The sequence below is a fragment of the Somniosus microcephalus genome, chromosome 14 (genome assembly GCF_052327205.1).
Source record: "Somniosus microcephalus isolate GS21.2 chromosome 14, FLI_Smic_1.0, whole genome shotgun sequence".
Classification (NCBI taxonomy): domain Eukaryota; kingdom Metazoa; phylum Chordata; class Chondrichthyes; order Squaliformes; family Somniosidae; genus Somniosus; species Somniosus microcephalus.
In genome coordinates this window covers 38,062,427-38,087,444 of record NC_141000.1, presented here as the reverse complement: position 1 = coordinate 38,087,444, position 25,018 = coordinate 38,062,427, and the positions used below count along the sequence as shown (strand labels likewise).

Below are 25,018 nucleotides of genomic sequence, written 5' to 3'. Positions count from 1 at the left end.
CACAAGACAGTCACTAAGGGAATGCATAAGAGTGATGAGTTGATTTCTTGATGTCATATTGAATGGATAGATGTATAAAGTTGGATTGGAAAGTTTGCTTTGTGGTGGCATTTATTTCAGCATTGTGGCCAGGAAGACATTGTGAAGGTCAATAACAGAGGGAAGGTAAGGTGTGGGACAAATGTTGAAAGGGGAATTGGGCTTGTGGTCACTGGTACCACAGGCGGATGATTCCATCCCAGGTATCCCGGCCAGAAAGGGGCTGTCTGAGTTGCATCCTTCTTCTGCTTCCTCCTCTTCTGTGTCTTTCTCTTCTACGTCTTCCTCTTCCCTCTGCGAGCGGATGGTGGAAAACTCAGCGCTAAGGTCGAAGTTTGCAGAGCATGATGTGAAGTCAGCGTTGCATGCCAACTGACGTCACACTCTCTTCATTTGCATCTCCAGGGCCAGCGCTGCTATGGACAGCGCTAAGGGCCTCACCAAAAATGGTGGCTGTCGAGTCCCGCGCCAGAGAAGAGCATTAGAGTGGCGGCCGCCATTTTTCGCCAGGATTTCAGCGCTAATGGGTGGAGGTAAGTAGCCTAATTTCTGGGCCTCGAGAGTTGGAGGAGACTCGTGTGGAGTCTAAACACCATGGACCAATTGGAACTAATGGCCGGTTTCTTTGCTGTATATTGTATGTCATTCTATGTAAAGATGCACAAGCTAACTTGTTCTTTAGGACAAGTTAATTGGAATGCCAGACATATCAGCCATTTCAAGTGTATATATTCTCACATACCATATCCTTTTGTGACAATGGAGGTCATACCAGAGCTGTTTGCACCTTTGGTGTTAGAATAGATTTCATTCAATATGTCAAGCAGAGTGGGTGGCAGTTTAGCTGAAGAGATAACATAGTTGTCTTAACCCCACACCAAGAGGGAGACGTTTCTTATTCAAGGTGGTAGTTTTGATTGGCAGCTCAGCAAGCCAATCCTTGACACACTGAAATAACAACAGAAGATGCTGGAAAAACTCAGCAGGCCAGGCAACATCTGTGGAGAGAGAAATAGAGTTAACATTTCAGGTCGAAACCCTTCTTCAGAACTGAGAAAAAAAGGCAGGAAATGAAACAGACTAAAAGGCAGTTTGGGGGCTGGGCAATGGGGGAGGGGATGAAAGAAGAGACATTAAGAGATATTCAAGGTGAGACAAGATGGTAATAGGACAGGTAAAGAAACAAACAATGGCTCTAGATGAAGTGTGAAATGCGCTGGCAGAGTGAAAGACAGCTGCCATGTGGGAGAGAGAAAAAAACGAAAAGGCACAAACCAAAAGTGTGGATAAAAAATATGAAAATATTAGGGGCCAAGGTTATGATCTGAAATTGTTGAACTCAATATTGAGTCCGGAAGGCTGTAAAGTGCCTAATCGGAAGATGAGGTGCTGTTCCTCGAGCTTACGCTGAGCTTCCGTGGAACAATGCAAGAGGCCACAGACGGTGAGGTCTGAGTGGGAATGGAACGGTGAATTGAAATGACAGGTGACCGGAAGCTCGGGGTCACCCTTATGGACTGAACGGAGGTGTTCCGCAAAGCAGTCACCCAATCTGCGTTTGGTCTCCCCAATGTAGAGGAGACCACATCGTGAGCAGCGAATACAGTATACTAGATTGTAAGAAGTACAAGTAAATTGCTGTTTCACCTGGAAGGGGTGTTTGGGGCCCTGGACATTCGGAAGGGGGGAGGTATATGGGCAGATGTTGCATCTCCTGCGCTTGCACAGGAAGGTGCTGGGCGAAGGGGAAGGGGTGTTGGGAGTGATAGAGGAGTGGACTAGGGTGTCTCGGAGGGAGCGGTCCCTACGGAATGCTGAGAGGGGTGGGGAGGGGAGGGGAAGATGCGTTTGGTGGTGGGATCACGTTGGAGGTGGCGGAAATGGCGGAGGATGATCCGTTGAATGTGGAGGCTGGTGGGGTGAAAGGTGAGGACAAGGGGAACCCTATCGTGGTTCCGGGAGGGAGGGGCAGGGGTGAGGGCAGAAGTGCGGGAGATAGAATGGACCCAGTCGAGGGCCGTGTCAACCACGGTAGAGAGGAATCCTCAGTTGAGGAAAAAGGATGACATGTCGGAAGCACTGGTGTGGAAGGTGGCATCATCGGAGCAGATGCAACGGAGACGGAGGAACTGGGAGAATGGAATAGAGTCCTTACAGGAGGCGGGGTGGGAGGAAATGTAGTCCAGGTAGCTGTGGGAGTCAGTGGGCTTGTAGTGAATGTTGGTCAATAACCTATCCCCAGAGATGGAGACGGAGAAGTCGAGGAAGGGAAGGGAAGAGTCGGAGATGGACCATGTGACGGTGAGGGAAGGGTGGAAATTGGAGGCAAAGTGAATGAAATTGTCTAGTTCAGGGCGAGAGCAGGAAACGGCACCGATACAGTCATCAATGTACCGGAAAAAGAGGTGAGGGAGGGGACCCGAATAGGACTGGAACAAAGAGTGTTCCACATATCCCACGAAAAGGCAGGCATAGCTAGGACCCATGCGGGTACCCATAGCAACACCTTAAATTTGGAGGAAATGAGTGGGAGTTAAAGGAGAAGTTGTTCAATGTGAGAACAAGTTCAGCCAGGCGGAGGAGGGTGGTGGTGGATGGGGACTGGTTGGGCCTCTGTTCAAGGAAGAAGCGGAGCGCCCTCAGGCCATCCTGGTGGGGATGGAGGTTTAGAGGGATTGTACATCCATGGTGAAAAGGACACGGTTGGAGCCAGGAAACTGGAAACTTTTAAAGTGGCGGAGGGCGTCAGAAGAGTCACGGATGTAGGTGGGAAGAGTCTGGACAAGGGGAGAAAAGATAGAGTCGGGATAGGAAGAGATAAGTTCTGTGGGGCAAGAACAGGCTGAAACGATGGGTCTACCGGGGCAGTCCTGTTTGTGGATCTTGGGAAGGAGGTAGAAGCGGGCTGTGTGGGGTTGGGGAACTATGGGGGGAAGCCGTAGGGGGAAGATCTCCAGAGGAGATGAGGTCAGTGACAGTCTTGGAAACGATGGTTTGATGTTCGGTAATGGGGTCATGGTCCAGGTGGAGGTAGGAGGAGGCGTCGGAGAGTTGGCTTTCAGCTTCCGCTAGGTAGAGGTCTGAGTGATGGTTGTGAGATCAGCCTTTGTCCGTTTATCTCTCACTCTGTAGAAAAGTCTGCCTTGGTCAAGTTTGATTCTGGTGCAGTCAGGTTGAAATAGCAAGGTCTCATTTTCTGTGAGTTCAGGGACTACTGATTTGTAAAGTGGGTTTAGCCCACATCAAAGGGAAAAGTTGATTATTTTGATGGTATGGGGAGCAATAAGAACTGAGTAAATCTCACTGTAAAAATGGTATTCTGTAATTCATAAAAAATAAATCAGTATGTTGGTTTACTGGAAAAACTCAGCAGGCCAGGCAACATCCGTGGAGAGAAAATAGAGTCAACGTTTTGGGTGAACCCTTTGTCAAGATTAAAGAGAGTCTTGACAAAGGGTTCACCCAAAACGTTGACTCTATTTTCTCTCCATGGATGTTGCCTGGCCTGCTGAGTTTTTCCAGCATTTTCTGTTGGTTTATTGTGTAGGTCTTGAATCATGAGCCTATTTATCAATCTGCCTTTACACATGGTGACATGTGTGAGAACATACAGTCTGGTACACACAATGAGGGATCTATTATTGTGATCCTCGGGTTATGTTAATGTTTAAGTAGACAGGCAATTAAAGTGAACATCCAGATTGTAGGGAAAATGGAGTCCCCTTATGGGACAGCCCAGTGATATTGAACCTGAAAGAATCTTGAGTGAAGATTCAAGATCTGTAATAGGGAACGACTATGGTGTTTGCTTCATGACTAATTACGGCATCAGTTGCTTTGCAACACCTTAAAATGCTCATTGCACCAATGGGTGATTCATATAGTACGATTGGGCAAGCATTTTTGGCTTTGGTCTCCTTACCTAAGGAATGATATACTTGTCTTAGAGGCAGTGCAACGAAGGCTGATTCCTGGGATGAGGGGATTGTCCTATGGGGAGAGATTGAGTAGATTGGGCCTATATTCCCTAGATTAGATGAACGAGAGATGATCTCATTGAAACAGACAAGATTCTGAGGGGGCTTGACAGGGTAAATGCAGGGGGGATGTTTCCCCTGGCTGGAGAGTCTAGAACGACGGGTCACAGTCTCAGGATAAAGGGTCTGCCATTTAGGACTGAGATGGGGAGAAATTTCTTCACTCAGAGGGTGGTGAATCTTTGGAATTCTCACTCTAGAGGGCTGTGCAGGCTCAGTCATTGAGTATGTTCAAGGCAGAGATTGATAGATTTTTGGATATTAAGCAAATCAAGGATATGGTGATAGTGCAGGAAAGTGGAGTTGAGGTCGAAGGTCAGCCATGATCTTATTGAATGGCAGAGCAGGCTTGAAAGGCCGAATGGCCGACCCCTGCTCCTACTTCTTATGTTCATTGACTACAAACAGGCACTGGGTTAAGAGGATTAAAGATTACACTTTACCATCATTTTTGATGTGCATTGAGAAGAGAAACAGGAAGCATTCTGGTGAGAATTTCCAGAACTCTCTTTCAAAGCATCAGAGGATGAGACCCCCCTGATGCTGGCTCAATAATTGGACTAGGCAAAGCAGAGGTTTCATTCTTTAGCCTGGTTTGCTGGGCCTGTCACTATACTCGTGCAAGGAAGGTGCAAGATACGGCTCACTGAACTATGCCTTCTTCCAATCGAGAAAGCAAATGAAAATAAAAGAACACTCGAGCTATTTTCCCTGATTGATGCAATTGAGTTTTGTGTTTTGTTGGATCTCCAGACCTTCCACCGCCGGCCACCCGTGATCGACCACCAGGCTGCAAGACTGTGTTTGTGGGGGGCTTGCCGGAAAATGCTGCGGAGGAGCTCATTCGCGAGGTTTTCGAGCAGTGTGGGATTATTACAGCCATTCGCAAAAGCAAAAAGAACTTCTGCCACATCCGCTTCGCGGAAGAGTTCATGGTGGACAAGGCTATCTACTTGTCAGGTGTGCCCCATCTGTCTTTCTCTTCCTCTTTCATACTGTGTACATTTTAGTGCCCACTGAGACAGTTCTGGGACTGCAAGTGAAAGATAGTTTTATGCTGAAATTCGGCAGAAAACTGAATATTCAGCAGGTCCCCATGAAACTCTATCACGATCAAGGCGTCTAATTGGAACTTCACAATTGGAATTACAAATGGCAAGTCCAGCTGCCAAGCAGGTTATTCCAGCCTATTGCTGTTCTGAAATCTTGTTCTTAAGCTGCTGTATTTCATTCTCCTTTTATTTATTACACAGTGTTGAGCACTGCTCTAACTGCTTGATCAAGTCTTGACAGTTTCTATATAACCCTTGAACCATCAGGCAGGCCCTTTTTTGTCTTAGACTGCTCATCAAAGAGATTCCAACCCATTCAATTGCATCTTCGTGTCCGACTGTGTCCAACGCAAATTCTGATCCTTGAAATTGAAGGGTAAATTTCTCTAAACTCTCTTCGAGGTTAGATTTTAATTCTGCCATGGCTTTAAATTAATTTACTGTCTGAAAGTCAGTAGAATGTTTGAAGCACTACCCCAACCTATCGGAGAAATCAGGTTGCGACCCTTAAGTCTCCGCTCTATGTGCATCAACACAATTCACGGCCTGCAGGGCCAACTGTTCAGAGTTTGGTGATTGGTGTGTTCTCACTTATAACTTACTCCTCAAATCATTTGAGTTCGTACACATTCAATGACAGATTTCACAGATTTATTAAGTATACAGTAATTAAACATACACTTAAAAAGCAGTACTTGCGTCAAACCTTGCGGGTTTAGTCAGGTGGCACAAATGCATTAGTTCTGAGCTCAGTATCTTAGGCCTTCATGAATCCTAAATATCTGTTCCAACACCCACTTTTATGCCTTTTTCTGAGGTGAATTTTAGTGAGCTTGTCCCTTATCAATAACTTTACTTTTAACGTGTTATATTTCTGTGAACCGGTACAACTCCCCTACTTTGTTATCTTATTGGTAGTTTCACTCTTGCTCTAATTCTAAGTCTGTATTTATAGTCTCCTGCTTCTTAAGAGGATGATGTAATTGCAGATGTTTCCATCTGCAGAACCTATTATCAACTAATTGAAGTTCTCTGAAATATCGGCATCAGTATCCATTGGAATGTCTTTTAATTAGGTACTAAACTGGTCATTGCTTTAAGGTCAGTCTTAATTCAACACTTCAGTGGTCACTGTATCTAAATTGACTTATACTTCCTTGCTTAACAGGCAAAAGCTAAAAGTTGCTATTATGACACTATCAAGAGAAATCAATAGCAGGCATCAGGACAGTCTGATTTACCCTTTCCTTACAAAAGAAGCTGGAAGTATATAATTCTAGAGCCAAAAAGGCAGCTTTTGACTCTCTAATCAGCTTATAAATGATTGCTCTATGGCGAATGTGAGCCAGAAGCAGGTAGTGAAGTCAACACTGCCCCCTTTAAGGTGAAGCATGCACTAAGGCATGCACTAACATTGCCAACGAAGCATGAATGGAGCGCACCAAGTCCAAGTCCAAGCCAATCACGGGTGCGCTCTTCTTGGCCTGTCCAATGACCACAGGCCCAGCACTGGTGCTGTGCTCAGTTGCTCCTCTTTCCCCCAGTAAAATCTGTACCATAACGAGCCTCCTTCTGTGCTGTAAACTTCCATGCTTTTAAACAGAAAACCTGTTCAGATGATGTGATAGAGGATTTACAAAGACAGCTTTGTTTGAAAGTGTTGGCTGGCCAATGGAATTTAGTCAAGCGATTAAGTTATTAAAAGATCAATATCCCTTAATTGACAATAGAACTGGTAATACTGAACTTTTACAATATTTTAGAACATCTTATTTATTTTGCTCGGATGAAAATTGTTCGCGCCTTATGCAAAAAACCTGCAAAAATAAGCTCATTATCTGCTAATTAGCATTGAGTGACTGACGTCAAGGGTCGACCAGTTCAGTCCCCCGATGGTTAACCAATCGGTGTGTGTGTGGGCGGGACTAATCGTTTTCATCTCAGGGATGTGGCAGCCATTGCCTCAAGCTAAAAACCCCATTTACTTCCAGCTCCAAATCTGCTCATCTGGCTTCGAAAAAGTTAGTATCTCTTATGTTATTTTTAAAAGATTTACCAAAAACGTTTTATAAGTACTTTCACTTTCATCTTTGAAGGTATTAAAAGGTAGAAATGTTGCCTGGCAGCAGATTCACACAGGGAGAGAGAGACAGGGCCTGAAAGCCTGGGACTCGATTTAAAATGTTGCCCAGCACCAGATTCACAGAGGGACACAGAGAGGCCCCAAAGCCTGGGACTTGATTTAAACCGCCCGGCCCAAAACAGCCCTGGCCAAGCCGGGCTCCCCCAGCTAGTCTATACATATAAAAGACCTCTTCTGTCTGTCTGTCTGTCCATTCTCTATACGTTCGAAAGTTATAGAGCGTACCTACACGCGTGTCAAATCAAAAGAAAGCTTACGATTACGGACCGGTCATAGGCGTATTTACTTTTCCGTCGGACAAAAATCGTGCCCACGGTATCCCAAAAATGTTCAAAATTCCGCTCATTAAATGGGAAAAGTTCCGCTCATTTGCATTCAGTGACGTGAAGGTTGACCAACCGTGCGGTCGAGCGACCTGACAGTTGACCGACGGTTGACCAATCGCTGCATCACGGGGGCGGGTTCATTGCGCGTGCGGCGGGCCATCCTACAGTTGAGTGTTGAGTGACTTGATGATTGACCAATCCTACAGTTCAGTGACCTGATGGTTGACCAATCGGTGCGTGTGTGGGCGGGCCTTATCATACTGAACCGAGGTGAGTGGCCGCCATCTTGATTTTTTTTTCCCACACTTTCTGTGTGTTAGGGAACTAAGGAAAATAACAATTTATTTCAGTTTTAAATTGTATTTAGCAACATTAGGAAATCAAGTGATCCCCTGCCCTTCGCGCGGAGGCTCGCCTATTTTGACGGCTACTTCGAGCGGCTGTGCCGGCGCCGGGCGCGGCCTAGCAGCCCGGGATGCCTGGGCCTTGAGTTGCGGGCCGTGCCGGGAGCCGCCGCGCACAAAACTTCCCCGTGGCGTCAACAGCCTCGCCCCAGAGCCCGACCCAAAGCCATCAGGTCACCGGCCGCGGCGGCCCAGTCTTTCTCTCGCTCTCACACTCCCAATCTCTCTCTCTCACACTCCCAATCTCTCTCTCTCTCTCACACTCCCAAACTCTCTCTCACACTCCCATTCTCTCTCTCTCTCTCTCACTCCCAATCTCTCTCTCTCACTCCCAATCTCTCTCTCTCTCTCACTCCCAGTCTCTCTCTCTCCATCTCTCACTCCCAATCTCTCTCTCTCTCTCACTCCCAATCTCTCTCTCTCTCTCACTCCCAGTCTCTCGCTCTCACACTCCCAATCTCTCTCTCTCACACTCCCAGTCTCTCTCTCTCTCTCACACTCCGAATCTCTTTCTCTCACACTCCCAATCTCTCTCTCTCACACTCCCAATCTCTCTCTCTCTCTCACACTCCCAATCTCTCTCTCTCACACTCCCAATCTCTCTCTCTCACACTCCCAATCTCTCTCTCTCACACTCCCAGTCTCTCTCTCTCTCACACTCCCAGTCTCTCTCTCTCTCACACTCCGAATCTCTCTCTCTCACACTCCCAATCTCTCTCTCTCACACTCCCAATCTCTCTCTCTCTCTCACACTCCCAATCTCTCTCTCACACTCCCAATCTCTCTCTCCATCTCTCACTCCCAATCTCTCTCTCTCTCTCTCACTCCCAGTCTCTCTCTCTCACACTCCCAATCTCTCTCTCTCACACTCCCAGTCTCTCTCACTCTCACACTCCCAATCTCTCTCTCTCACACTCCCAATCTCTCTCACACTTCCAATCTCTCTCTCTCACACTCCCAATCTCTCTCTCTCTCTCTCTCACACTCCCAGTCTCTCTCTCACACTCCCAATCTCTCTCTCTCACACTCCCAATCTCTCTCTCTCACACTCCCAATCTCTCTCTCTCACACTCCCAATCTCTCTCTCTCACACTCCCAATCTCTCTCTCTCACACTCCCAATCACTCTCTCTCTCACACACCCAATCTCTCTCTCTCTCACACTCCCAATCTCTCTCTCTCTCACACTCCCAGTCTCTCTCTCTCTCTCTCACACTCCCAATCTCTCTCTCTCACACTCCCAATCTCTCTCTCTCTCTCTCACACTCCCAATCTCTCTCTCTCACACTCCCAATCTCTCTCTCTCTCACACTCCCAATCTCTCTCTCTCTCATACTCCCAATCTCTCTCTCTCACACTCCCAATCTTTCTCTCTCTCACCCTCCCACTCTCTCTCTCACTCTCCCACTCTCTCTCTCTCACTCCCAATCTTTCTCTCTCTCTCACTCCCAGTCTCTCTCTCTCACACTCCCAATCTCTCGCTCTCACACTCCCAATCTCTCTCTCTCACTCTCAATCTCTCTCTCTCTCACACTCCCAGTCTCTCTCTCTCTCTCTCACTCCCAGTTTCTCTCTCTCTCACTCCCAGTCTCTCTCTCTCTCACTCCCAGTCTCTCTCTCTCACACTCCAAATCTCTCTCTCTCTCACACTCCCAATCTCTCTCTCACACTCCCAATCTCTCTCTCTCACACTCCCAGTCTCTCTCTCTCTCACACTCCCAGTCTCTCTCTCTCACACTCCCAACCTCTCTCTCTCTCTCACACTCCCAATCTCTCTCTCACACTCCCAATCTCTCTCACTCTCACACTCCCAATCTCTCTCTCTCTCACACTCCCAATCTCTCTCTCTCTCACACTCCCAATCACTCTCTCTCACACTCCCAATCTCTCTCTCTCACACTCCCAATCTCTCTCTCTCTCTCACTCCCAGTCTCTCTCTCACACTCCCAATCTCTCTCTCTCTCACACTCTCAATCTCTCTCTCTCACTCCCAGTCTCTCTCTCTCTCTCACTCCCAGTCGCTCTCTCTCTCACACTCCCGATCTCTCTCTCTCACACTCCCAATCTCTCTCTTTCTCACACTCTCAATATCTCTCTCTCTCGCTCCCAATCTCTCTCTCTCTCACACTCCCAATGTCTCTCTCTCTCACTCCCAGTCTCTCTCTCTCACACTCCCAGTCTCTCTCTTTCTCACACTCTCAATATCTCTCTCTCTCACACTCTCAATCTCTCTCTCTCACACTCCCAATCTCTCTCTCTCTCTCACACTCCCAATCTCTCTCTCTCACACTCCCAATCTCTCTCTCTCTCACACTCCCAATCTCTCTCTCTCTCACACTCCCAATCTCTCTCTCTCACACTCCCAATCTCTCTCTCTCTCACACTCCCAGTCTCTCTCTCTCTCTCACCCTCCCAATCTCTCTCTCACTCCCAATCTTTCTCTCTCTCACCCTCCCACTCTCTCTCTCACTCCCAATCTTTCTCTCTCACTCCCAGTCTCTCTCTCTCACACTCCCAATCTCTCGCTCTCACACTCCCAATCTCTCTCTCTCACTCTCAATCTCTCTCTCTCTCACACTCCCAGTCTCTCTCTCTCACTCACAGTTTCTCTCTCTCTCACTCCCAGTCTCTCTCTCTCTCACTCCCAGTCTCTCTCTCTCACACTCCAAATCTCTCTCTCTCTCACACTCCCAATCTCTCTCTCTCACACTCCCAATCTCTCTCTCTCACACTCCCAGTCTCTCTCTCTCTCACACTCCCAGTCTCTCTCTCTCACACTCCCAACCTCTCTCTCTCTCTCACACTCCCAATCTCTCTCTCTCTCACACTCCCAATCTCTCTCACTCTCACACTCCCAATCTCTCTCTCTCTCACACTCCCAATCTCTCTCTCTCTCACACTCCCAATCACTCTCTCTCACACTCCCAATCTCTCTCTCTCACACTCCCAATCTCTCTCTCTCACTCCCAGTCTCTCTCTCACACTCCCAATCTCTCTCTCTCTCACACTCTCAATCTCTCTCTCTCACTCCCAGTCTCTCTCTCTCTCTCACTCCCAGTCTCTCTCTCTCTCACACTCCCGATCTCTCTCTCTCACACTCCCAATCTCTCTCTTTCTCACACTCTCAATATCTCTCTCCCTCGCTCCCAGTCTCTCTCTCTCTCACACTCCCAATCTCTCTCGCTCTCACTCCCAGTCTCTCTCTCTCACACTCCCAGTCTCTCTCTTTCTCACACTCTCAATATCTCTCTCTCTCACACTCCCCAATCTCTCTCTCTCACACTCCCAATCTCTCTCTCTCACACTCCCAGTCTCTCTCTCTCTCACACTCCCAATCTCTCTCTCTCTCACACTCCCAATCTCTCTCTCTCACACACTCCCAGTCTCTCCCTCTCACACTCCCAATCTCTCTCTCACACTCCCAATCTCTCTCTCACACGCCCAATCTCTCTCTCACACTCCCAATCTCTCTCGCTCACACTCCCAGTCTCTCTCTCTCACACTCCCAATCTCTCTCTCTCACAATCCCAATCTCTCTCTCTCACACTCCCAGTCTCTCTCTCTCTCTCACACTCCCAGTCTCTCTCTCTCACACTCCCAATCTCTCTCTCTCTCTCACACTCCCAATCTCTCTCTCTCTCACACTCCCAATCTCACTCTCTCTCACACTCCCAATCTCTCTCTCTCTCACTCCCAGTCTCTCTCTCTCACACTCCCAATCTCTCTCTCTCTCACACTCCCAATCTCTCTCTCTCTCACACACTCCCAGTCTCTCTCTCTCTCTCACACTCCCAATCTTTCTCTCACACTCCCAATCTCTCTCTCTCTCTCACTCCCAGTCTCTCTCTCTCACACTCCCAATCTCTCTCTCACACTCCCAATCTCTCTCTCACACTCCCAATCTCTCTCTCACACTCCCAATCTCTCTCGCTCACACTCCCAATCTCTATCTCTCACAATCCCAATCTCTCTCTCTCTCACTCCCAGTCTCTCTCTCTCACACTCCCAGTCTCTCCCTCTCTCACACTCCCAATCTCTCTCTCTCTCACACTCCCAATCTCTCTCTCTGACACACTCCCAGTCTCTCTCTCTCACACTCCCAATCTCTCTCTCACACTCCCAATCTCTCTCACTCACACTCCCAGTCTCTCTCTCTCACACTCCCAATCTCTCTCTCTCTCTCTCACACTCCCAATCTCTCTCTCTCTCACACTCCCAATCTCTCTCTCTCTATCACACTCCCAATCTCTCTCTCTCTCACACTCCCAATCTCTCTCACACTCCCAATCTCTCTCTCTCACACTCCCAATCACTCTCTCTCACACTCCCAATCTCTCTCTCTCACACTCCCAATCTCTCTCTCTCTCACACTCCCAATCTCTCTCTCACACTCCCAATCTCTCTCTCTCACACTCCCAATCTCTCTCTCTCTCACACTCCCAATCTCACTCTCTCTCACTCCCAATCTCTCTCTCACTCCCAGTCTCTCTCTCTCACACTCCCAATCTCTCACTCTCTCACTCCCAATCTCTCTCTCTCTCACACACTCCCAGTCTCTCTCTCTCTCTCACACTCCCAATCTTTCTCTCACACTCCCAATCTCTCTCTCTCTCTCACTCCCAGTCTCTCTCTCTCACACTCCCAATCTCTCTCTCACACTCCCAATCTCTCTCGCTCACACTCCCAATCTCTCTCTCTCACAATCCCAATCTCTCTCTCTCTCACTCCCAGCCTCTCTCTCTCACACTCCCAGTCTCTCCCTCTCTCACACTCCCAATCTCTCTCTCTCTCACACTCCCAATCTCTCCCTCTGACACACTCCCAGTCTCTCTCTCTCACACTCCCAATCTCTCTCTCTCTCTCTCACACTCCCAATCTCTCTCTCTCTCTCTCACACTCCCAATCTCTCTCTCTCACACTCCCAATCTCTCTCACACTCCCAATCTCTCTCTCTCTCACACTCCCAGTCTCTCTCTCTCACACTCCCAATCTCTCTCTCTCTCTCTCACACTCCCAATCTCTCTCTCTCTCTCTCACACTCCCAATCTCTCTCTCTCTCACACTCCCAATCTCTCTCACACTCCCAATCTCTCTCTCTCTCACACTCCCAATCTCTCTCTCTCACACTCCCAATCTCTCTCTCTCTCTCACTCCCAATCTCTCTCTCTCTCACACTCCCAATCTCTCTCTCACACTCCCAATCTCTCTCTCTCATACTCCCAGTCTCTCTCTCTCTCACACTCCCAATCTCTCTCTCTCTCACTCCCAGTCTCTCTCTCTCTCTCACTCCCAGTCTCTCTCTCTCTCACACTCCCGATCTCTCTCTCTCACACTCCCGATCTCTCTCTCTCACACTCCAAATCTCTCTCTCTCTCACACTCCCAATCTCTCTCTCTCACACTCCCAATCTCTCTCTCGCACACTCCCAGTCTCTCTCTCTCTCACACTCCCTGTCTCTCTCTCTCACACTCCCAATCTCTCTCTCTCACACTCCCAATCTCTCTCTCTCTCACACTCCCAATCTCTCTCTCTCTCACACTCCCAATCTCTCTCTCTCTCACACTCCCAATCTCTCTCTCTCTCACACTCACAATCACTCTCTCTCTCACTCCCAATCTCTCTCTCTCACACTCCCAATCTCTCTCTCTCTCTCACTCCCAGTCTCTCTCTCTCTCACACTCCCAATCTCTCTCTCTCTCACACTCTCAATCTCTCTCTCTCACTCCCAGTCTCTCTCTCTCTCTCACTCCCAGTCTCTCTCTCTCTCAAACTCCCGATCTCTCTCTCTCACACTCCCAGTCTCGCTCTTTCTCACACTCTCAATATCTCTCTCTCTCGCTCCCAGTCTCTCTCTCTCTCACACTCCCAATCTCTCTCTCTCTCGCTCCCAGTCTCTCTCTCTCACACTCCCAGTCTCTCTCTTTCTCACACTCTCAATATCTCTCTCTCTCACACTCCCAATCTCTCTCTCACACACTCCCAGTCTCTCTCTCTCACACTCCCAGTCTCTCTCTTTCTCACACTCTCAATATCTCTCTCTCTCACACTCCCAATCTCTCTCTCTCTCTCACACTCCCAATCTCTCTCTCTCACACTCCCAGTCTCTCTCTCTCTCACACTCCCAATCTCTCTCTCTCTCACACTCCCAATCTCTCTCTCTCTCTCACTCCCAATCTCTCTCTCTCACACTCCCAATCTCTCTCTCTCTCTCACTCCCAGTCTCTCTCTCTCTCACACTCCCAATCTCCCTCTCTCTCACACTCTCAATCTCTCTCTCTCACTCCCAGTCTCTCTCTCTCTCTCACTCCCAGTCTCTCTCTCTCTCAAACTCCCGATCTCTCTCTCTCACATTCCCAGTCTCTCTCTTTCTCACACTCTCAATATCTCTCTCTCTCGCTCCCAGTCTCTCTCTCTCTCACACTCCCAATCTTTCTCTCACACTCCCAATCTCTCTCTCTCTCTCTCTCCCAGTCTCTCTCTCACACTCCCAATCTCTCTCTCTCTCACACTCTCAATCTCTCTCTCTCACTCCCAGTCTCTCTCTCTCTCTCACTCCCAGTCTCTCTCTCTCTCACACTCCCAATCTCTCTCTCTCTCTCACACTCCCAATCTCTCTCTCTCACACTCCCAATCTCTCTCTCTCTCTCACTCCCAGTCTCTCTCTCACACTCCCAATCTCTCTCTCTCTCACACTCTCAATCTCTCTCACTCCCAGTCTCTCTCTCTCTCTCACTCCCAGTCGCTCTCTCTCTCACACTCCCGATCTCTCTCTCTCACACTCCCAATCTCTCTCTTTCTCACACTCTCAATATCTCTCTCTCTCGCTCCCAATCTCTCTCTCTCTCACACTCCCAATCTCTCTCTCTCTCACTCCCAGTCTCTCTCTCTCACACTCCCAGTCTCTCTCTTTCTCACACTCTCAATATCTCTCTCTCTCACACTCCCAATCTCTCTCTCTCACACTCCCAATCTCTCTCTCTGTCTCACACTCCCAATCTCTCTCTCTCACACTCCCAATCTCTCTCTCTCTCACACTCCCAATCTCTCGCTCTCACACTCCCAATCTCTCTCTCTCACTCTCAATCTCTCTCTCTCTCACACTCCCAGTCTCTCTCTCTCACTCACAGTTTCTCTCTCTCTCACTCCCAGTCTCTCTCTCTCTCACTCCCAGTCTCTCTCTCTCACACTCCAAATCTCTCTCTCTCTCACACTCCCAATCTCTCTCTCTCACACTCCCAATCTCTCTCTCTCACACTCCCAGTCTCTCTCTCTCTCACACTCCCAGTCTCTCTCTCTCACACTCCCAACCTCTCTCTCTCTCTCACACTCCCAATCTCTCTCTCTCTCACACTCCCAATCTCTCTCACTCTCACACTCCCAATCTCTCTCTCTCTCACACTCCCAATCTCTCTCTCTCTCACACTCCCAATCACTCTCTCTCACACTCCCAATCTCTCTCTCTCACACTCCCAATCTCTCTCTCTCTCTCACTCCCAGTCTCTCTCTCACACTCCCAATCTCTCTCTCTCTCACACTCTCAATCTCTCTCTCTCACTCCCAGTCTCTCTCTCTCTCTCACTCCCAGTCTCTCTCTCTCTCACACTCCCAGTCTCTCTCTCTCTCTCACACTCCCAATCTCTCTCTTTCTCACACTCTCAATATCTCTCTCCCTCGCTCCCAGTCTCTCTCTCTCTCACACTCCCAATCTCTCTCGCTCTCACTCCCAGTCTCTCTCTCTCACACTCCCAGTCTCTCTCTTTCTCACACTCTCAATATCTCTCTCTCTCACACTCCCAATCTCTCTCTCTCACACTCCCAATCTCTCTCTCTCACACTCCCAGTCTCTCTCTCTCTCACACTCCCAATCTCTCTCTCTCTCACACTCCCAATCTCTCTCTCTCACACACTCCCAGTCTCTCTCTCTCTCACACTCCCAATCTCTCTCTCTCTCACTCCCAGTCTCTCTCTCTCACACTCCCAATCTCTCTCTCACACTCCCAATCTCTCTCTCACACGCCCAATCTCTCTCTCACACTCCCAATCTCTCTCGCTCACACTCCCAGTCTCTCTCTCTCACACTCCCAATCTCTCTCTCTCACAATCCCAATCTCTCTCTCTCACACTCCCAGTCTCTCTCTCTCTCTCACACTCCCAGTCTCTCTCTCTCACACTCCCAATCTCTCTCTCTCACTCACACTCCCAATCTCTCTCTCTCACACTCCCAATCTCTCTCTCTCTCACACTCCCAATCTCTCTCTCTCTCACACTCCCAATCTCACTCTCTCTCACACTCCCAATCTCTCTCTCTCTCACTCCCAGTCTCTCTCTCTCACACTCCCAATCTCTCTCTCTCTCACACTCCCAATCTCTCTCTCTCTCACACACTCCCAGTCTCTCTCTCTCTCTCACACTCCCAATCTTTCTCTCACACTCCCAATCTCTCTCTCTCTCTCACTCCCAGTCTCTCTCTCTCACACTCCCAATCTCTCTCTCACACTCCCAATCTCTCTCTCACACTCCCAATCTCTCTCTCACACTCCCAATCTCTCTCGCTCACACTCCCAATCTCTATCTCTCACAATCCCAATCTCTCTCTCTCTCACTCCCAGTCTCTCTCTCTCACACTCCCAGTCTCTCCCTCTCTCACACTCCCAATCTCTCTCTCTCTCACACTCCCAATCTCTCTCTCTGACACACTCCCAGTCTCTCTCTCTCACACTCCCAATCTCTCTCTCACACTCCCAATCTCTCTCACTCACACTCCCAGTCGCTCTCTCTCACACTCCCAATCTCTCTCTCTCTCTCTCACACTCCCAAACTCTCTCTCTCTCACACTCCCAATCTCTCTCTCTCTCTCACACTCCCAATCTCTCTCTCTCTCACACTCCCAATCTCTCTCACACTCCCAATCACTCTCTCTCTCACACTCCCAATCACTCTCTCTCACACTCCCAATCTCTCTCTCTCACACTCCCAATCTCTCTCTCTCTGTCACACTCCCAATCTCTCTCTCACACTCCCAATCTCTCTCTCTCACACTCCCAATCTCTCTCTCTCTCACACTCCCAATCTCACTCTCTCTCACACTGCCAATCTCTCTCTCACTCCCAGTCTCTCTCACACTCCCAATCTCTCACTCTCTCACTCCCAATCTCTCTCTCTCTCACACACTCCCAGTCTCTCTCTCTCTCTCACACTCCCAATCTTTCTCTCACACTCCCAATCTCTCTCTCTCTCTCACTCCCAGTCTCTCTCTCTCACACTCCCAATCTCTCTCTCACACTCCCAATCTCTCTCGCTCACACTCCCAATCTCTCTCTCTCACAATCCCAATCTCTCTCTCTCTCACTCCCAGCCTCTCTCTCTCACACTCCCAGTCTCTCCCTCTCTCACACTCCCAATCTCTCTCTCTCTCACACTCCCAATCTCTCTCTCTGACACACTCCCAGTCTCTCTCTCTCACACTCCCAATCTCTCTCTCTCTCTCTCACACTCCCAATCTCTCTCTCTCTCTCTCACACTCCCAATCTCTCTCTCTCACACTCCCAATCTCTCTCACACTCCCAATCTCTCTCTCTCTCACACTCCCAGTCTCTCTCTCTCACACTCCCAATCTCTCTCTCTCTCTCTCACACTCCCAATCTCTCTCTCTCTCTCTCACACTCCCAATCTCTCTCTCTCTCACACTCCCAATCTCTCTCACACTCCCAATCTCTCTCTCTCTCACACTCCCAATCTCTCTCTCTCACACTCCCAATCTCTCTCTCTCTCTCACTCCTAATCTCTCTCTCTCTCACACTCCCAATCTCTCTCTCACACTCCCAATCTCTCTCTCTCATACTCCCAGTCTCTCTCTCTCTCACACTCCCAATCTCTCTCTCTCTCACTCCCAGTCTCTCTCTCTCTCTCACTCCCAGTCTCTCTCTCTCTCACACTCCCGATCTCTCTCTCTCACACTCCCGATCTCTCTCTCTCACACTCCAAATCTCTCTCTCTCTCACACTCCCAATCTCTCTCTCACACTCCCAATCTCTCTCTCTCTCACTCCCAATCTCTCTCTCTCTCTCACTCCCAGTCTCTCTCTCTCACACTCCAAATCTCTCTCTCTCTCACACTCCCAATCTCTCTCTCTCACACTCCCAATCTCTCTCTCGCACACTCCCAGTCTCTCTCTCTCTCACACTCCCAGTCTCTCTCTCTCACACTCCCAATCTCTCTCTCTCACACTCCCAATCTCTCTCTCTCTCACACTCCCAATCTCTCTCTCTCTCACACTCCCAATCTCTCTCTCTCTCACACTCCCAATCTCTCTCTCTCTCACACTCGCAATCTCTCTCTCTCTCACACTCTCAATCTCTCTCTCTCACTCCCAGTCTCTCTCTCTCTCTCACTCCCAGTCTCTCTCTCTCTCAAACTCCCGATCTCTCTCTCTCACACTCCCAGTCTCGCTCTTTCTCACACTCTCAATATCTCTCTCTCTCGCTCCCAGTCTCTCTCTCTCTCACAGTCCCAATCTCTCTCTCTCTCGCTCCCAGTCTCTCTCTCTCACACTCCCAGTCTCTCTCTTTCTCACACTCTCAATATCTCTCTCTCTCACACTCCCAATCTCTCTCTCTCACACACTCCCAGTCTCTCTCTCTCACACTCCCAGTCTCTCTCTTTCTCACACTCTCAATATCTCTCTCTCTCACACTCCCAATCTCTCTCTCTCTCTCACACTCCCAATCTCTCTCTCTCACACTCCCAGTCTCTCTCTCTCTCACACTCCCAATCTCTCTCTCTCTCACACTCCCAATCTCTCTCTCTCTCTCACTCCCAATCTCTCTCTCTCACACTCCCAATCTCTCTCTCTCTCTCACTCCCAGTCTCTCTCTCTCTCACACTCCCAATCTCTCTCTCTCTCACACTCTCAATCTCTCTCTCTCACTCCCAGTCTCTCTCTCTCTCTCACTCCCAGTCTCTCTCTCTCTCAAACTCCCGATCTCTCTCTCTCACATTCCCAGTCTCTCTCTTTCTCACACTCTCAATATCTCTCTCTCTCGCTCCCAGTCTCTCTCTCTCTCACACTCCCAATCTTTCTCTCACACTCCCAATCTCTCTCTCTCTCTCTCTCCCAGTCTCTCTCTCACACTCCCAATCTCTCTCTCTCTCACACTCTCAATCTCTCTCTCTCACTCCCAGTCTCTCTCTCTCTCTCACTCCCAGTCTCTCTCTCTCTCACACTCCCAATCTTTCTCTCTCTCTCACACTCCCAATCTCTCTCTCTCACACTCCCAATCTCTCTCTCTCTCTCTCACTCCCAGTCTCTCTCTCACACTCCCAATCTCTCTCTCTCTCACACTCTCAATCTCTCTCACTCCCAGTCTCTCTCTCTCTCTCACTCCCAGTCGCTCTCTCTCTCACACTCCCGATCTCTCTCTCTCACTCACAGTTTCTCTCTCTCTCACTCCCAGTCTCTCTCTCTCTCACTCCCAGTCTCTCTCTCTCACACTCTCAATCTCTCTCTCTCTCACACTCCCAGTCTCTCTCTCTCACTCACAGTTTCTCTCTCTCTCACTCCCAGTCTCTCTCTCTCTCACTCCCAGTCTCTCTCTCTCACACTCCAAATCTCTCTCTCTCTCACACTCCCAATCTCTCTCTCTCACACTCCCAATCTCTCTCTCTCACACTCCCAGTCTCTCTCTCTCTCACACTCCCAGTCTCTCTCTCTCACACTCCCAACCTCTCTCTCTCTCTCACACTCCCAATCTCTCTCTCTCACACACTCCCAATCTCTCTCACGCTCACACTCCCAATCTCTCTCTCTATCACACTCCCAATCTCTCTCTCTCTCTCACACTCCCAATCACTCTCTCTCACACTCCCAATCTCTCTCTCTCACACTCCCAATCTCTCTCTCTCTCTCACTCCCAGTCTCTCTCTCTCACACTCCCAATCTCTCTCTCACACTCCCAATCTCTCTCGCTCACACTCCCAATCTCTCTCGCTCACACTCCTAATCTCTCTCTCTCACACTCCCAACCTCTCTCTCTCTCACTCCCAGTCCCTCTCTCTCACACTCCCAGTCTCTCCCTCTCTCACACTCCCAATCTCTCTCTCTCTCTCACACTCCCAATCTCTCTCTCTCACACACTCCCAGTCTCTCTCTCTCACACTCCCAATCTCTCTCTCACACTCCCAATCTCTCTCTCTCACACTCCCAATCTCTCTCTCTCACACTCCCAGTCTCTCTCTCTCTCACACTCCCAGTCTCTCTCTCTCACACTCCCAATCTCTCTCTCTCTCTCACACTCCCAATCTCTTTCTCTCTCACACTCCCAATCTCTCTCTCTCTCTCACACTCCCAATCTCTCTCTCTCTCACGCTCCCAATCTCTCTCAGACTCCCCATCTCTCTCTCTCACACTCCCAATCACTCTCTCTCACACTCCCTATCTCTCTCTCTCACACTCCCAATCTCTCTCTCTCTCACTCCCAATCTCTCTCTCTCTCACACTCCCAATCTCTCTCTCACTCTCCCAATCTCTCTCTCTCATACTCCCAGTCTCTCTCTCTCTCACACTCCCAATCTCTCTCTCTCACACTCCCAATCTCTTTCTCTCTCACTCCCAGTCTCTCTCTCTCTCTCACTCCCAGTCTCTCTCTCTCTCACACTCCCGATCTCTCTCTCTCACACTCCCAGTCTCTCTCTTTCTCACACTCTCAATATCTCTCTCTCTCGCTCCCAGTCTCTCTCTCTCACACTCCCAATCTCTCTCTCTCTCGCTCCCAGTCTCTCTCTCTCACACTCCCAGTCTCTCTCTTTCTCACACTCTCAATATCTCTCTCTCTCACACTCCCAATCTCTCTCTCTCTCACACTCCCAATCTCTCTCTCTCACACTCCCAGTCTCTCTCTCTCTCACACTCCCAGTCTCTCTCTCTCACACTCCCAATCTCTCTCTCTCTCTCACACTCCCAATCTCTTTCTCTCTCACACTCCCAATCTCTCTCTCTCTCTCACACTCCCAATCTCTCTCTCTCTCACGCTCCCAATCTCTCTCAGACTCCCAATCTCTCTCTCTCACACTCCCAATCACTCTCTCTCACACTCCCTATCTCTCTCTCTCACACTCCCAATCTCTCTCTCTCTCTCACTCCCAGTCTCTCTCTCTCTCACACTCCCAATCTCTCTCTCTCTCACACTCCCAATCTCTCTCTCTCACACACTCCCAGTCTTTCTCTCTCTCTCACACTCCCAATCTTTCCCTCACACTCCCAAACTCTCTCTCACTCCCAGTCTCTCTCTCTCATACTCCCAATCTCTCTCTCACACTCCCAATCTCTCTCTCACACTCCCAATCTGTCTCCCTCACACTCCCAATCTCTCTCCCTCACACTCCCAGTCTCTCTCTCTCACACTCCCAGTCTCTCTCTCTCACACTCCCAGTCTCTCTCTCTCTCACACTCCCAATCTCTCTCTGTCTCACACTCCCAATCTCTCTCTCACACTCCCAATCTCGCTCTCTCACACACCCCCAGTCTCTCTCTCTCACACTCCCAATCTCTCTCTCACAATCCCAGTCGCTCTCTATCACACTCCCAATCTCTCTCTCTCACTACCAATCTCTCTCTCTCTCACACTCCCAATCTCTCTCTCTCGCTCACACTCCCAATCTCTCTCTCTCTCTCACTCGCAATCTCTCTCTCACACTCCCAATCTCTCTCTCTCACACTCCGTCTCTCTCTCTCTCACACTGCCAATCTCTCTCTCTGTCTCTCACACTCCCAGTCTCTCTCTCTCACACTCCCAATCTCTCTCTCTCTCACACTCCCAATCTCTCTCAATCTCACACTCCCCGTCTCCCTCCCTCACGCTCCCAATCTCTCCCTTTCTCACACTCCCAATCTCTCTCTCTCACACACTCCCTCTCTCTCTCTCTCTCTCTCTCTCTCACACACTCCCACTCTCTCTCTCTCTCTCTCACACCCTCTCTCTCTCTCACACTCCGTCTGTCTCTCTCTCTCTCTCACATTCCCAGTCTCTCTCTCTCTCTCTCTCTCACTCCCAATCTCGCTCTCTCACTCCCAGTCTCTCTCTCACTCCCAGTCTCTCTCTCTCTCACTCCCAGTCTCTCTCTCTCTCACACACACTCCCAGTCTCTCTCTCTCTCTCTCTCACACTCCGTGTCTCTCTCTCTATCTCACTCCCAGTCTCTCTCTCTCTCTCTATCTCTCTTACACTCCCAGTCTCTCTCTCTCTCACACTCCCAGTCTCTCTCTCTCCCTCACACACTCCCACTCTCTCTCACACTCTCCCACTCTCGCTCACACTCCCATCTCTCGCTCTCTCGCTCTCTCACTCACACTTCCAGTCTCTCTCTCTCTCTCTCTCTCACTCCCAGTCTCTCCCTCTTCCCCCAATCTCTCTCTTTCTCTTCTCCCCCTAATCTCTCTCTCTCTGTTCTCCCCCAGTATCTCTCTCTCTCTCTCCCCAGTCTCTCTCTCTCTCCTTCCCCCTCTCTCTCTCCTTCCCTCTCTCTCTCTCTCTCCTTCCCTCTCTCTCTCTCTCCTTCCCTCTGTCTCCTTCCCTCTCTCTCTCCTTCCATCTCTCTCTCTCTCTCTCTCCTTCCCTCTCTCTCTCTCCTTCCCTCTCTCCCTCTCTCTCTCCTTCCCTCTCTCTCTCTCTCTCCTTCCCTCTCTCTCTCTCTCCTTCCATCTCTCCTTCCATCTCTCTCTATCCTTCCCTCTCGCTCTCCTTCCCTCTCTCTCTCTCTCCTTCCCTCTCTCTCTCTCTCTCTCTCTCTCTCATAGAGTCATAGAGTCATAGAGTTATACAGCACGGAAAGAGGCCCTTCGGCCCATCGTGTCTGCGCCGTCCATCAAGCCCTGTCCAATCTAATCCCATTTTCCAGCATTTGGTCCATAGCCTTGTATGCAATGGCATTTCAAGTGCTCATCCAAATGCTTCTTGAATGTTGTGAGGGTTCCTTCCTCTACCACCCTTTCAGGCAGTGAGTTCCAGACTCCAACCACCCTCTGGGTGAAAAAGTTCCTCCTCAAATCCCCTCTAAACCTCCTGCCCCTTACCTTGAATCTATGCCCCCTTGTTATTGACCCCTCTACTAAGGGGAAAAGTTCCTCTTTATCTACCCTATCTATGCCCCTCATCATTTTGTACACCTCAATCAGGTCCCCCCTCAGCCTTCTTTGCTCCAAGGAAAACAACCCCAGCCTGTTTAGTCTTTCTTCATAGCTGAGGCGCTCCATCCCAGGTAACATCCTGGTGAATCTCCTCTGCACCCCCTCCAAAGCAATCACATCCTTCCTATAGTGAGGCGACCAGAACTGCACACAGTACTCCAGCTATGGCCTTACCAGCGTTTTGTACAGCTCCATCATAACCTCCCTGCTCTTATACTCTATGCTTCGGCTAATGAAGGCAAGTATCCCATATGCCTTTTTAACCACCTTATCTACCTGTTCCGCTGCCTTCAGGGATCTATGTACATGTACACCAAGGTCCCTCTGACCCTCTGTACTTCCTAGGGTCCTACCACTCATTGTGTATTCCCTTGCCTTATTTGTCCGTCCAAAATGCATCACCTCGCACTTTTCAGGGTTAAATTCCATTTGCCACTTTTCCGCCCATCTGACCAACCCATTTATATCGTCCTTTAGCCTGAGGCTTTCCTCCTCGCAATTTACCACCCCACCAATTTTCGGGTCATATGCGAACTTACTGATCATACCTTTTACATTTTCCTCCAAATCATTTATGTAGATCACAAACAGCAAGGGACCCAGCACCAATCCCTGAGGTACCCCACTGGACACAGGCCTCCAGTCACAAATGCAATCTTTGACCATCACCCTCTGCCTCCTGCCACTCAGCCAGTTTAGGATCCAATGTGCCAAGGCACCCTGGATCCCATGGGCTCTTACCTTCTTGACCAGTCTCCTATGCGGGACTTTGTCAAAAGCCTTACTGAAGTCCATGTATACCACATCCACAGCATTTCCTTCATCCACACACCTAGTCACCCCCTCAAAAAATTCAAGCAGATTGGTCAGACATGATTTACCCTTGACAAAGCCATGTTGACTATCCCCGATTAATCCTTGCCTCTCCAAGTGGAGACTAATTTTGTCCCTCATAATCTTTTCCAATAATTTCCCTACCACAGATGTTAGGCTCACTGGCCTGTAATTCCCTGGTTTATCCCTGCTACCCTTCTTGAATAATGGTACTATGTTAGCTGTTCTCCAGTCCTCTGGTACATCCCCTGTGGCCAGAGAGGTTCTGAAAATTTGTGTCAGAGCCCCTGCAATCTCCTCCTTTGCCTCACACAGCAGCCTGGGATACATCTCGTCCGGGCCTGGGGATTTATCCACTTTTTGGCCTGCTAAAACCGCTAGTACCTCTTCCCTCTCGATGCTAATATGTTCAAGTATATCACAGTCCCCTTGCCTGATTTCTATGTCTACATCGTCTTGCTCCATAGTGAACACAGATGCAAAAAATTCATTTAAAACCCCGCCTACATCATCTGGCTCTACACACAGATTGCCACTTTGGTCCCTAATGGGCCCTACCCTTTTCCCTGGTTATCCTCTTGCCTTTAATAAAATTATAAAACATCTTAGGATTTTCCTTTATTTTGCTCGCCAGTGTTATTTCATGGCCCCTCCTCGCTCTCCTAATTTCTTTTTTAAGTATGCCCCTGCACTTTTTATACTCCTCTAGGGCTTCCTCCGTCTTAAGTCTTTTGTAACTGCCAAAAGCCCCCCTTTTTTTCCTAATGCATTTTTGTATATCCCTTGTCATCCAAGGTTCCCTTTGCTTGTTGGTCCCACCCTTGACCTTTACGGGAACATGTTGGCGTTGTACTTTCTCTATTTCCCTTCTGAAAGTCTCCCACTGCTTTGATGTGGATTTTCCTGTAAGTAGCTGCTCCCAGTCCACTTTGGCCAGATCCTGCCTTATCATATTAAAATCGGCCTTCCCCCAATTTAGAACCCTTATTTCCGGGCCGTCTTT

General features: G+C 49.1%; 1 protein-coding gene across 1 annotated transcript in view; it reads left to right on the top strand.

Annotated features, from left to right (window-relative positions):
• enox1 (ecto-NOX disulfide-thiol exchanger 1) overlaps positions 1–25,018 on the top strand; it is a 980,064-nt gene that overhangs the window by 83,817 nt on the left and 871,229 nt on the right. The window contains exon 4 of the mRNA XM_086006510.1: positions 4,830–5,036. Coding sequence (XP_085862636.1) covers positions 4,830–5,036 — 207 coding nt within the window. The remainder of the gene's footprint in view (positions 1–4,829; positions 5,037–25,018) is intronic.